The sequence below is a fragment of the Ostrea edulis genome, chromosome 1 (assembly GCF_947568905.1).
Source record: "Ostrea edulis chromosome 1, xbOstEdul1.1, whole genome shotgun sequence".
NCBI lineage: Eukaryota > Metazoa > Mollusca > Bivalvia > Ostreida > Ostreidae > Ostrea > Ostrea edulis.
Genome location: NC_079164.1, coordinates 66,640,009 through 66,651,167, shown reverse-complemented (window position 1 = coordinate 66,651,167; position 11,159 = coordinate 66,640,009). Strand labels below are relative to the sequence as shown.

At 34.1% G+C, this 11,159-nt stretch overlaps 2 protein-coding genes across 9 annotated transcripts in view; one reads left to right on the top strand and one right to left on the bottom strand.

Annotated features, from left to right (window-relative positions):
- The first annotated feature begins 2,524 nt into the window (after positions 1–2,524).
- On the top strand, positions 2,525–6,959 carry LOC125646795 (elongator complex protein 5-like). The gene is made up of 8 exons (XM_048873330.2): positions 2,525–2,676; positions 3,420–3,480; positions 4,226–4,306; positions 4,627–4,844; positions 5,145–5,323; positions 5,805–5,897; positions 6,126–6,226; positions 6,732–6,959. Exons 1-8 carry the CDS (start codon positions 2,622–2,624, stop codon positions 6,838–6,840), a joined length of 897 nt encoding a protein of 298 aa, XP_048729287.1. The 5' UTR covers positions 2,525–2,621; the 3' UTR covers positions 6,841–6,959.
- Positions 6,960–9,151: 2,192 nt separating this feature from the next.
- The window catches only part of LOC125646803 (mitochondrial coenzyme A diphosphatase NUDT8-like), a 24,357-nt gene continuing 22,349 nt past the window's right edge, over positions 9,152–11,159 (bottom strand). For 4 of the 8 annotated variants that reach the window (XM_048873358.2, XM_048873349.2, XM_048873365.2 and 1 more), the window contains 2 exons: positions 9,736–9,819; positions 9,152–9,619 (listed from right to left, as the gene is read on the bottom strand). In XM_048873358.2, the coding sequence (XP_048729315.1) occupies positions 9,392–9,619; positions 9,736–9,819 (312 nt within the window). In that variant the 3' untranslated portion in view covers positions 9,152–9,391. The remainder of the gene's footprint in view (positions 9,620–9,735; positions 9,820–11,159) is intronic. The other 4 variants (XM_056157177.1, XM_056157174.1, XM_056157184.1 and 1 more) reach the window with 1 other exon arrangement.

Genomic DNA, 11,159 nt, shown 5'->3' with positions numbered 1-11,159 from the left:
GAGGATGAATTTCATTTTATTTTAAAATGTCCTAAACTTTATTGAATTGCGCAGGAAATATATCAAGAGGTATTATTGGAAAAACCCATCTGTTTTTAAACTTATACAATTATTAAGTGTAAAAAATTTCAAAGAGTTATGTAATTTGGGGAAATGTCTTTACTGTGCCTTTGAATTACGTAATGATTTACTTATATAGCATTCTCTGTCTATAGATTCACATCAGTATTGTGTAACATACCATATAATGTCATGCCATGCCATACAATACAATTGTTAACTTGTTTATTATTTCTGTAAACATGTATGACATAAGACGTATGTCTTCAGCAATAAAGAATAATATTGCATTTAAGAGTTCATTGCTATTTCTGTGCTTTATATAAAATATTTCGAATGCAATTTCCATTCTCAATGACCGTGTAGCGTGTGACAGCATGGCGAGAATTCCATCGTCATCGAAAGCAAGTTATAAGACTTGCCTAGATGGTCGAGCGGTCTTGGACGCTGGTTGTGTAGTACATGCTGCTAGGAGATTTAGTTCCGCAGGTCGTGAGTTCAACCCGGGTAGGGGCGGAAGTGGGTATCCAAATGAAGTGAAATTTTCTGTGCTTTATATATATCTAATACAAACCCAGAGTTCCTTAAGATATTTGCGAAAAACTTGAAATCTCAGTTTACCTGCCATCAAAAGGTATATGTAGCTGACTTCCTTAAGCGTGATATCTGAAAATTGATGACATATCACGATACCCAATATCACTACTCGCCATACGTATCGTTGTAAGTTAGTTAAATATATGATATGAACACGGAGTTCCTTAAGGTATTCACACGGATCTTGAAATTTCATTGTACCGATAATCAAAATGTATAAGTAACTGATTTCCTAAAGAGCGATATCTGAAAATTCGCGGCGTACCAAAACACCATCTATCACTTCTTGTCATATGTATAGTCGTAAATTCGTCAGATATCTAATACAAACATAAAGTCAAACATAAAGTTTCTTACGGTATTCACACTTATGTTGAAATTTCAGGGTAACTCGAATCAAATTGTAAAAGTAGCAGATATCTCAAAATGGATGTTATATCAAATGATTGAAGGTCTGAATTCAATCCGTATCACTTTTAAAGTAAACACTCAGTTGAAAAGGTTTATTCGTATTTTGCATTGCAACGTTATGTAACTGGGGATAATTGAGCATGAAATATCATACGACTCCTCGTCCTCTTTAGAAATAAATCTGATAGATAATAATTTTCAAACTCATTAACCATTATCTGGTAGCGAGCTATCAGTAATTATAACTTTTATATTTTGTAGTAGCTGGCTACGAGTTGCTAACTTTTCTTACTTTTAGTAGCTGGCTACTAGTAGCTAACTTTTCCTGGTTCAAGTAGCTGGCTACTAGTAGCTAATTTTTCTCTTTTTAAGTATCCAGTTACTAGTAGCTGGTTACTAGTAGCCAACTTTACCGATCTCACATTAAATCAATTAATGCTCTCCTCAAATGATCGAATTAATACGCGCTTCAATTCAATTAATGATCTCATCCGTTGAATTAATGCGCGCATCCGTTGAATTAATGAGAGCAATAATTGATTTAATGCGCGCATTAATTCAGTCATTGCTCTCTCCAATTCAATTGATGCGCGCATCAAATGAATTAATGAGAGCAATAATAGATTTGATGCGCACATTAATTCAATTATTGCTCTCTTCAATTGAATTGTAGCGAGCATCAATTGATCAATTCATTTGAAGAGGTCATTAATTCAATTAAAACGCGCATCAATTCAGCTGAAGAATTAATGCTATCATCAATTCAAATAATGCGCGCAATAACTCAGAATTGAAGATATAATTAATTATTTGAAGAGGTCTTTAATTAAATAGTTGCGCGCATCAAATGAATTGATGATATCTTCAAATAATTGAAGATATCTTTAATTATTTGAGTTTATGTTAATTTGGCGCTCCATAGTTGCAAGCCCCCATTTTTTGTTGAACTTTTCTTTAATTTTCCAGGCTATGCCATCACAAACAGCGTACGAATACATTGCGTGGGACTTTGGTGTGGGCCTCTTCACATCCTCATTTTGTTTGAAATAGCGTATGTTCCAGAAAAGATTCTCTATTTGAAACAAGAAATTTATATAATATTCTAAATTTAAAAGCAAAACTTTGAAATAAAGCTGCGCCCCCTCTAAATCCGCCACTGGATATGTTCGTTTTACCAAATGATAGGAAAATACAATCATATTTACATCATACATTCAGGAGGTTTTTATTTTATATTTGTAAACGAGCATCGCACGCTCGGTCAGGACATTCATTGCTAATTAAATAGAGGGTTTGCATATGATAAGAATCAATGTTTAAAAGTTTTAACTTTATATATTCCTTTATTTTATCATATTTCACAGTTCTGCACAAAATTAGTAAAAGTAAATGAGTATTTAAAAAAAGTATAAAGTAACTACAATGAATCGAATAATACTATGATAGAGTTAACTGTACTAATATTCTGTGCGGAACTGCAATATGTCAGCTTCCTTGGAGTTGGAAAGTTGGTAATTTGTAATGTGATTTTCATTGTATTACTATATGATATCATGATTGGCGATTTGATATCGGGTTCAGAAACTTCAAAGCTTGTCCTTATAGAGGGTAAGAAACTTCTCCGACATATACATCCGACGCTGAGTCGTTCCTTTAGAGTTAGATAATTTTAGCTCGAATTTGCTCTACTGTAGTATACAAGATGTTTTATTGACCAATTAAGGGCCCCAGAAGGCATAGTTGACAAAAGAAGTATAATTTAAGCATTATTTCAATAGAAACTCAACAATATTGCTCACTACATAACCATAACCAGGCATCATTGTCTCTATTGTTGATGATGATGAAATATCATTATACTTTTGTGTAAAATGTACATACATATAAATGTTCTTTTGCATCTAACAACAAAAGATAAACTTCCAAAAACCTGCATGCACATGAAAATACATATGTTTATAGATTGGATCTTTTACTGTTTTCAAAAATAAATTTTTCAAGCAAACATAAAATTTCTTTACTTTCATTTAAAATCCATATTAGTATCTCAGTAGGTGTCAAATCAGAGAATTTTGAGTTGATTCTTGAGATGGTTTTCATTAATTTTAATTTAATGTAATGTAAGTATATATAATCACTATTATCACAGGTATCTGAATTTTAATAAATAAATATGAATAGAAATCTCTCTCTCTCTGTAGAGAAAGAGAGAGATATTTTTTCTATTCAATGAATATTCATATCTTTTTATAGATTACTGTGTTTATTTGTATACTTATTTTCACCTTTTTTTTTTTGACAATGATAAATGAATCATTTTTATTCTCAATGCAGAATATTTTTCTTTCCAGACTCTGTGAATGTTTGTGGACGGAATCTTCTACTGTCGTATATCCTGTCCCTATCGCAGAGGTATGGATGGTATTGTTGTGAATAATGATAATATAATCTTCTAAAAAAGTCATTTATATTCATTTTCTTGGTTTAAATTTGATATATATTATGATATTTAAACATGTATTTCCAAAGTTATAAAAGTTTTATGAAATACCGTTTGTAATGATAGCCATTTCCTCATGAATGTGATGCAGTAATGAACAATGTGCATCTTGATAAATATATATATACATGTAGTAAGTTTATTTTAACAGCTGGAAATTCGGACAGAAATGAAATTATAATGTAGATATAAAAATTAAATTTCAGTTTTGAAATGCCTCACACTGGCATACTTTTTATGAAGTGCTAACACAGAGTCGCTTATTAACATATACTGGTGTGAAGTGCCACAGTTGATGCCCTCATGGATTTTTCAAAAGTACATCTTATCGGTATAATGTAATGTTGTGAAAAATGAATAATGTACATGTATTGTAATTTTACAATTCGTAATCTGCTGAGCTTCAAATTTAATTTGATTTTTATTATTGACTCTTACTCACCATTTTGGTAAGTAGGTAATGGTGAATTTTTATGGTCCAAAATCTGAGATAATAGTGATACTAAGAAAACTGTTTAAATTTGTTTTTTTAAAAAAAGTCATCAGAGAAAACAAAGTTTGTTGAGTTGAAGCACTTTCTGCAGGTTTGTCACAAAACGGAAGCAAACAAAATTTTTACTCCGACAGCTTCTTAATTGTAAACCCTTACTTTGACAGAACAGATGAAGTTCACCTCTTCTCCTATGATGTCAGAACTCAAGACACTGTTGAAACAATAAAGTCATTAGGAATTCAGAAGTATGTATTTGAATGTGCTAAACTGTTTTGCTTTACATATTTGCTATTTTAGAAAAATTTGAAAATTAATTTGACTTTGTGGAACTGCAAAACTATTAAAATAAAAAACCTTTAAGGAAGTAGCATTGGGTTTGACAAAACAAATTGAACATGATTCATAAAGAACAAAGAAAGAGTGTATGTTTTAGTGGTAAGAAAATATACAGTTACAGGAATTTTAATTTTATCATGCACAACTGTTTAATAAACCTAGTATATATATCGCTGTGTTTAAATTATGGATAAATATGTTCATATGATATTCTATATTGTTATTGAAGTGTCAGAGTCCATGACGGATCCAAAGATCTTCTTGGATGGGACAAATCATGTGGCCTAGGACTCCATACTGATGTTAAGACTTACATCAAAAAGAAATTGTCACCAGGGACAAAATCTATTGCCATAGTAATGGACACCTTAAGTCCCCTGCTAACACACAAATCACCTCCTTTTACATGCAGAACTCTCCATGGGCTGGCTTTTTCAGCAGATCTAGGTAATGTTTTCTTGCAGAAACACCCCTTCCCATCACCATCCCTGACAAACAGTCAAAGAAAAACAAAAGCATCATAAGAGTTAATCTAATTATCAAATTTTTCAAATCATGCGTTTGTTTGTAACATGACTTGTATATTATGAGTATGGAATTTTTAAAATCTGATTATTACATGTGGGACATTTAAATAAATTTACCAGTCCGTCCAAATGAAATGTACTGTTGTTTCCTACTAGAGCAAAGGAATTTTTGGTGGGCAAAACCTTCAGTTTTGAAAACTCTGTGATAAATTACTTTCAGGGTCTCAGGTCCAACAAGTTGTTGGTGTGATCCATGGAGACCTCCATGATGACAACAGCCTCTCTTTGATTCATCACACAGTTACAACAATTCATAGGATGGTTTCTACAGTAACACCTGACTCAGTGTTCTGCTGCAATACCCTACACAAGAAAATCTCTGGAAAAGTGATCAGAATTGTGAGTGGAAGATTTATTACATGTAGTTTGCATTTTGAAGGGTCTCATACTCTCTGATCTTAATGGAAAGATCTGTATGTTTAAGAAATAAATTTCGTATTTAAAAATACATAAGGATATTTTATAAAAATGTGATGCTACATGACTGTGTGCTTCATGCACTTCATGAAAAGTATGCTGGTGTGAAGTGTTACAGTTCATACCCTTTATATGTATTTTTCAAAAATGAAATTATTTTTCCCACTTGAATGTCCACCTTATAAATTGCAACATCTAGTTGGATTTAGTCATTTATTCAATATTATAGTTAATCTAACGATCAAATTTTCTGATTTCTTATCACTAATCATTGAAAATGCTTCATCACTGGAATTTTAAACTTGTACTACATTAAATTTTCTGTATCACAATTTAGAGTTATTGATCTTTAGTTAGTATGTTATACTTCACTCTAATGAATGGATTTTGTTGGCTAATGCAGAAAGAGAGTTTCAACATAACAGAAGATTTCAGAGTCACAGATGTTACGGAGGTGAAGCAACCAACACGAACTGTTACAGATGTTCAGAATCAGGTAGCAGGTCTTTCTGTGAAAGCCAAATCTTATACAAGTTAAAACATCCATCAGTTTGTGTCCATGATTTCTGTAAATGTTATTAGATTTGTAATTATTTGTATAAGGAGAGGGTATCAATAGACATGAACTGTTGCCAAATCCTATTTGTTGTGAGGAAACATATTATTTAATTAAATGAAAATGAGTTGTGTGTATTGTAATCTGTCAATCTTCATTGGTCCACAGCTTGACCCTGCAGCAAATCTTCCATTCAATTTATCATTATCTGAGAAGGAAAAGGAGGCCAGAAATCAGTTAGTTCTCCCATATACATACAACAAGGAGAGGTAAAACAATGGAATGAACTTATTTTATACTACAACAGTCTACTTCAATCATTTTCAATTGAATACTGAATCCCGTTTTTACTTTTTTTATCCATCCAAATAAAATTTTTCCTCTATTTCTAATTCATTTACATACAAGTTGAAAATAAACCTGATGTCTCAAATATGTGTTGTTCCTCAAACCTGTGATGTGAAACATAACACTAGAAGTTTGCAGATGTAAACATATAAAGTCCACTTAAACTTTGCCACTTGGGAATGGGGTGAGGTCAGAATAACTTGGGAATAGGGTGAGGTCAGAATAAGAGTCCTTACCTTTTCACGGGAAAGTTTTAAAACTTTTTCTTATTAGGCCTACAACAAAGCTACAATTTTGTCAAAATGAGCAAGAATCCACCTATTGTGTAGATTTCAGAGACAGACCAAAAACAAGATCCGAGTCAGTGGGGTTAAAAAATAGGATTGCAATATCCAAAGTGTAGACAACACTTGTTTTTTTTTGTAGACAAGAATCTGTTCTTGCCAAGTCAGTGGGAGAGGGGAAGATCTTCTACCAGCCTGATGAAGCTGATGACTTTGATGAGGAGGACCCTGATGATGATCTAGACATTTAACCGTCATAGCATAAATATAGAAACTGCCATTCTGATGAACTGTACTGCCAATGTATTTGACAGATTTGAAAATGTATTGTTGTTCAAAGATTGCAATAAAACATAGCTATTCACAAAGAGACTCTGTACAGTTGCTTATTACAATCCCCAGAAATAAATTTTTGGGGACAAATTGGAATTGCCATGTCCATTTGTAGACGTTTTTATTAGATTTTCTATAGGCTAGCTTATTGAATCTTCCAAAATTTTGTAGATATCATCGTGTGGTATACTGCATAGACCTGTGCAATGGTATTTTCAGACTGATTTGTTGAATTTTGAGAACATGTTTGGCTGTTTCCAGATTTTTAAAATGAATTTTCCGTACATTTTATCGATACCAACATGTTTTGAACATGTAGCACTTGATAGAGAGATTGTTCATGAAATGATGTTTTGTTCGAACCCAGCTTAAAGTCATTTGAACTGTTTGTTTTACTACTTTTCAAGGACAGCACATTCACAATGAATGAGATTGAATTGTCGATCGATCCTCAGCTGAAAGTTTTGGAATGAGCTTTGCTAATCACCTTTTTTCTGTCATCTGTCTGTAAACTTTTCATATATTAATCCTCTACAGAACTACTGGGTCAATTTAATTCAAACCTGGCACAAATCATCCTTGGATGAAGGGAATTCATGTTTGTTAAAATGATAGGCCATGCTCCCTTCAAAGGGAAGATAATTAAGGAAAGGCAAAAATAGAGTCGGGTCATTTAAAAATATTCTTCTCAAGAACCCATGGGTCATAAAAATTGAAATTTACATGAAGGCTTTCTAATACAGCGTAGTTCAAATCGTGGTTCCCAGAGGTAGGGTGGGGCCATGATAGGTGATAATGTTTTACATGGTAGGAAAAAATCTTTCACCATCTTCTTAAGAAACACTGGGCCAAAAAAAGTGAAAATTTACAATAAAGCTTCCTGACACAGAATAGATTCAAATTTGTTCAAATCGCAATCCTTGGGGTCAGGTGGAGTCAGATAGGGGATCCAAGTTTTACATGCTGAAATATAGGAACAAGAGACCCACAAGCCTTTATGGTCACCTGAGTACCATAGCCTATATCTCATTCATTTGCCTTCATTCAAAAGGTTTCACAACTATTCATTTAGCTTTTCACCCACATGTGTGGGAGTAAAGAAGTTTTTTAAAATTTGGCATCTGTTTTGCAGTTTTGGCCCCAGCCACAAGACCCTGAGGGAGCTAATACATGTATCATAAATTTTATAATTCTTCTCGAGGTCATGTTTTACAATAGCAAAAGATGAGATGTTCATACGTGGCACAGTAGTTGCTAATGCAATGAGGATAAGTCCTGATCCTGACCGAAGGTCATTTTGGATAATGTCAAGGTCACTTAAATTCTTGTCGAGGTCTGGTGTATCCTAATCCTATCCCAAGGTTATGGACAATATCAAGGTCACTTGGGAGTTCATTCTTAATTTAATAAGGTTCATTATGACCAATAAATGAATAAATACCGGGTGTCCGGGTAGCGCAGAGGTAGTGCTCTCGCTTCTCACTGCTGCGACCCGAGTTCGATCCCTGTGATCGGCAGTGGTTGTATGTGAGAGGGAATGGCGGTCGCCCGCTCAGACACGTGGGTTTCCTCCGGGTACTTCGGTTTCCTCCCACATAAATGATCCCCTAACGCAAACATCCGTGCATCAAAGGACTCCATTGGAAATAAGCTTTCGAGCTTTCATGGGTTATCCTTGGTATTTAAATTAAATTGAATGAGTATTTGTAAAAATACAAGACCATCAGGTGTGGCATAATCCATTTCAAAAGTCAGTCATTCGAAGTCATGGAAATTCACTTCTTGTCCAACACATGACTTTTAAGAGTTCATACAACGTTAACATGCAGTATAAGCAGGGAGTATTGTTTCCATTAGGATGATTCTAGTTTTACATTGACATAAACCTTCATCAGTAAATTTCATCAGCTGCAATACATGTATTTAAGAAACACTACTCTGGCCTAGCTGATTAAATTTGCTCACATACACACACAGAATTGGTGGTTATAAGTTCAATTCCAGCAAGATTTAATCAGAAAATGTAACTCTAATACATGTAAACAATGTTCCTCTTGATAACAAGCTTAGAAAAAATTTCTGAATTCCCATGAAAGAAGTGAATTTCTGATAATCAGTAGCACATACAATTCATGACCATTCATGGTTGCACCAAACTGCTTTCCTCTGTGAATAAACAGTTACCATATCTATCCAAGAAAAAAACCCAAACAAAACAAACCAGGAATTCTTGTGAATCACATTTTGAAATGAAATTTATTTGTTGGCACTGATTTCTTGGAGACCCTGAGTCATAGAGCATACATCACAATCACTTCCTCAGCAGTTTATTCTAAAATATAACAGTATCTAGGTATTAATAATTGTATAATCCAGGGGGCCAGAACTGACCTGGCTAGAACCTGGCAACCTGAGTCATACAGCATGCATCACAGCCACTTTTAATCACCAGCAGTTTATTCTAAAACATCAGTGTCTATGTCTTAATTTGAATTTGTATAATCCAGGGGCCAGCACGGGAAGAAACATGTGCAGAATAACAGCAGTTAATCCCCATATTCGATGTCCTCCACCAAGGTACACAGGCAGGGTATAGCCAGACTGAAGGGAGGGCAATTTTCCTCGCCTGAATTGGGTGGATCCTACATTTTTGCTATCGCAAAGTGAAACAATTTTTCTGGTGAAAATGCTTTCAACCTACAAAGAGAATGGATGCTGTCAATGAATCCTTTAAAACAATTGTTTATTTTGACAATGTTTTATTTCTCAAAAACGAGTTTACCCACTCCATTACTATTGATTTAATGCAATACCTCATCCTTGTTCAATCTTAGCTGATTTTCCTGTAGTTCACCAAAACTTGCTATTATAGGAGTCACCAGTGTTTCCCCATTCTGCTGAAAGAAACCAGTTGACCATTAATTAAAAATAGGGATTTCAACATGTAACCAGCTGACGAAGTTCAAGAAACTGAATTGAAGACTCTCAAAAGTCCATCAACAGTAAAATATCTGGTACATGCATCTCTTCCTCCTCTGTATACTGCATAATCTGGTTAAATGGTTTAGCTTAATAGGAATGATAAACAACAATGTATCAGCATTAAAAGTTCGATCCACATTGTTCTTCTCGTTTTGGTTGTTTTAACAACACATTTCACATCTACAATGCTTTTTATAATGTAACATAGCTTGAAGAACAAATTTAATTTACTTGGTCTCTAGATCTTCCAGAGTCTTCAGTTCAGGGAAACTAAACAGAACAAGAGGCCCATGGGCCACATTGCTCACCCAAGCAGCAGTTCCTAGCAATAAACAAGCTTGAGCAAATCTATCATTATACAAGCAGCTAAGTTCTGAAAAAAAATATTTCAAAAGCAACGGCTAAATATTTATTAATTATCAAACTTAGTTATTAAGCTTGACAACAAATTCATTACCGGTAATTATCATATGTCTTTGTAGACAGGTATGGCCTTTCATATCAACAAACATCTAAGGATGCTTTGTGCTAAGTTTGGTTCCCTATACATTTGCATGTAAAATTTTGATCCCCTATTGTGGCCACACCCTGACCCAGGGGTCCTGATTTTTACAAACTTAAATCTCCACTTTATCAGAAAGCTTTCATGTAAATTTTAGCTTTTCTGGCCCAGTGGTTCTTGAGAAGATTTTTTGAATAACCCCAGCCAATTTTTTGCATTTTTGTAATTACCTCCCCTTTGATGAGAGCATGGCCCTTCATTTCAATAAATTTAAATCCCCTTTACCTAAGGATGATTTGTATCAAGTTTGATTGAAATTGGCCCAATGGCTCTGGAGAAGATTCCTATATATCAGCATGTAAAACTTTGATCCCCTAATGTGGCCCCACCCTACCCTTGGGGGGCGTGATCTGAAAAATAATTTGAATCTGCCTCATATCAGGAAGCTTTCTCATAAATGTCCACTCTTCTGGCAGTTTACAACAACAATGACTGACAACAGTAAGTTTTGATCAGAAAAGCTCCACTCTTATAGTCAGGTGGTTCATGAGAAGAAGCTTTTCAAAATTTTCCCTATATACATTGTATTTGCATGTAAAACTTGGATCCCTTATTGTACCCCCAGGGGTCATGATTTCCACTATGTCAGGAAGTTTTCATGTAAATTTCAGCTTTTCTGGCCCAGTGGTTCTTGAGAAGATTTTTAAATGACTCACCCTAGGGTGAAAAATTCACATTTTTGTGATTATCTTC

What these genes read in the sequence shown, in the direction of transcription:
- LOC125646795 (XM_048873330.2), top strand. Translation starts at nt 2,622, where the DNA reads ATGATTGGCGATTTGATATCGGGTTCAGAAACTTCAAAGCTTGTCCTT. An exon ending in GGCTTTTTCAGCAGATCTAG is followed by an intron (nt 4,845 to 5,144) that starts GTAATGTTTTCT and finishes AATTACTTTCAG; the next exon opens with GGTCTCAGGTCCAACAAGTT. An exon ending in TATACATACAACAAGGAGAG is followed by an intron (nt 6,227 to 6,731) that starts GTAAAACAATGG and finishes TTTTTTTTGTAG; the next exon opens with ACAAGAATCTGTTCTTGCCA.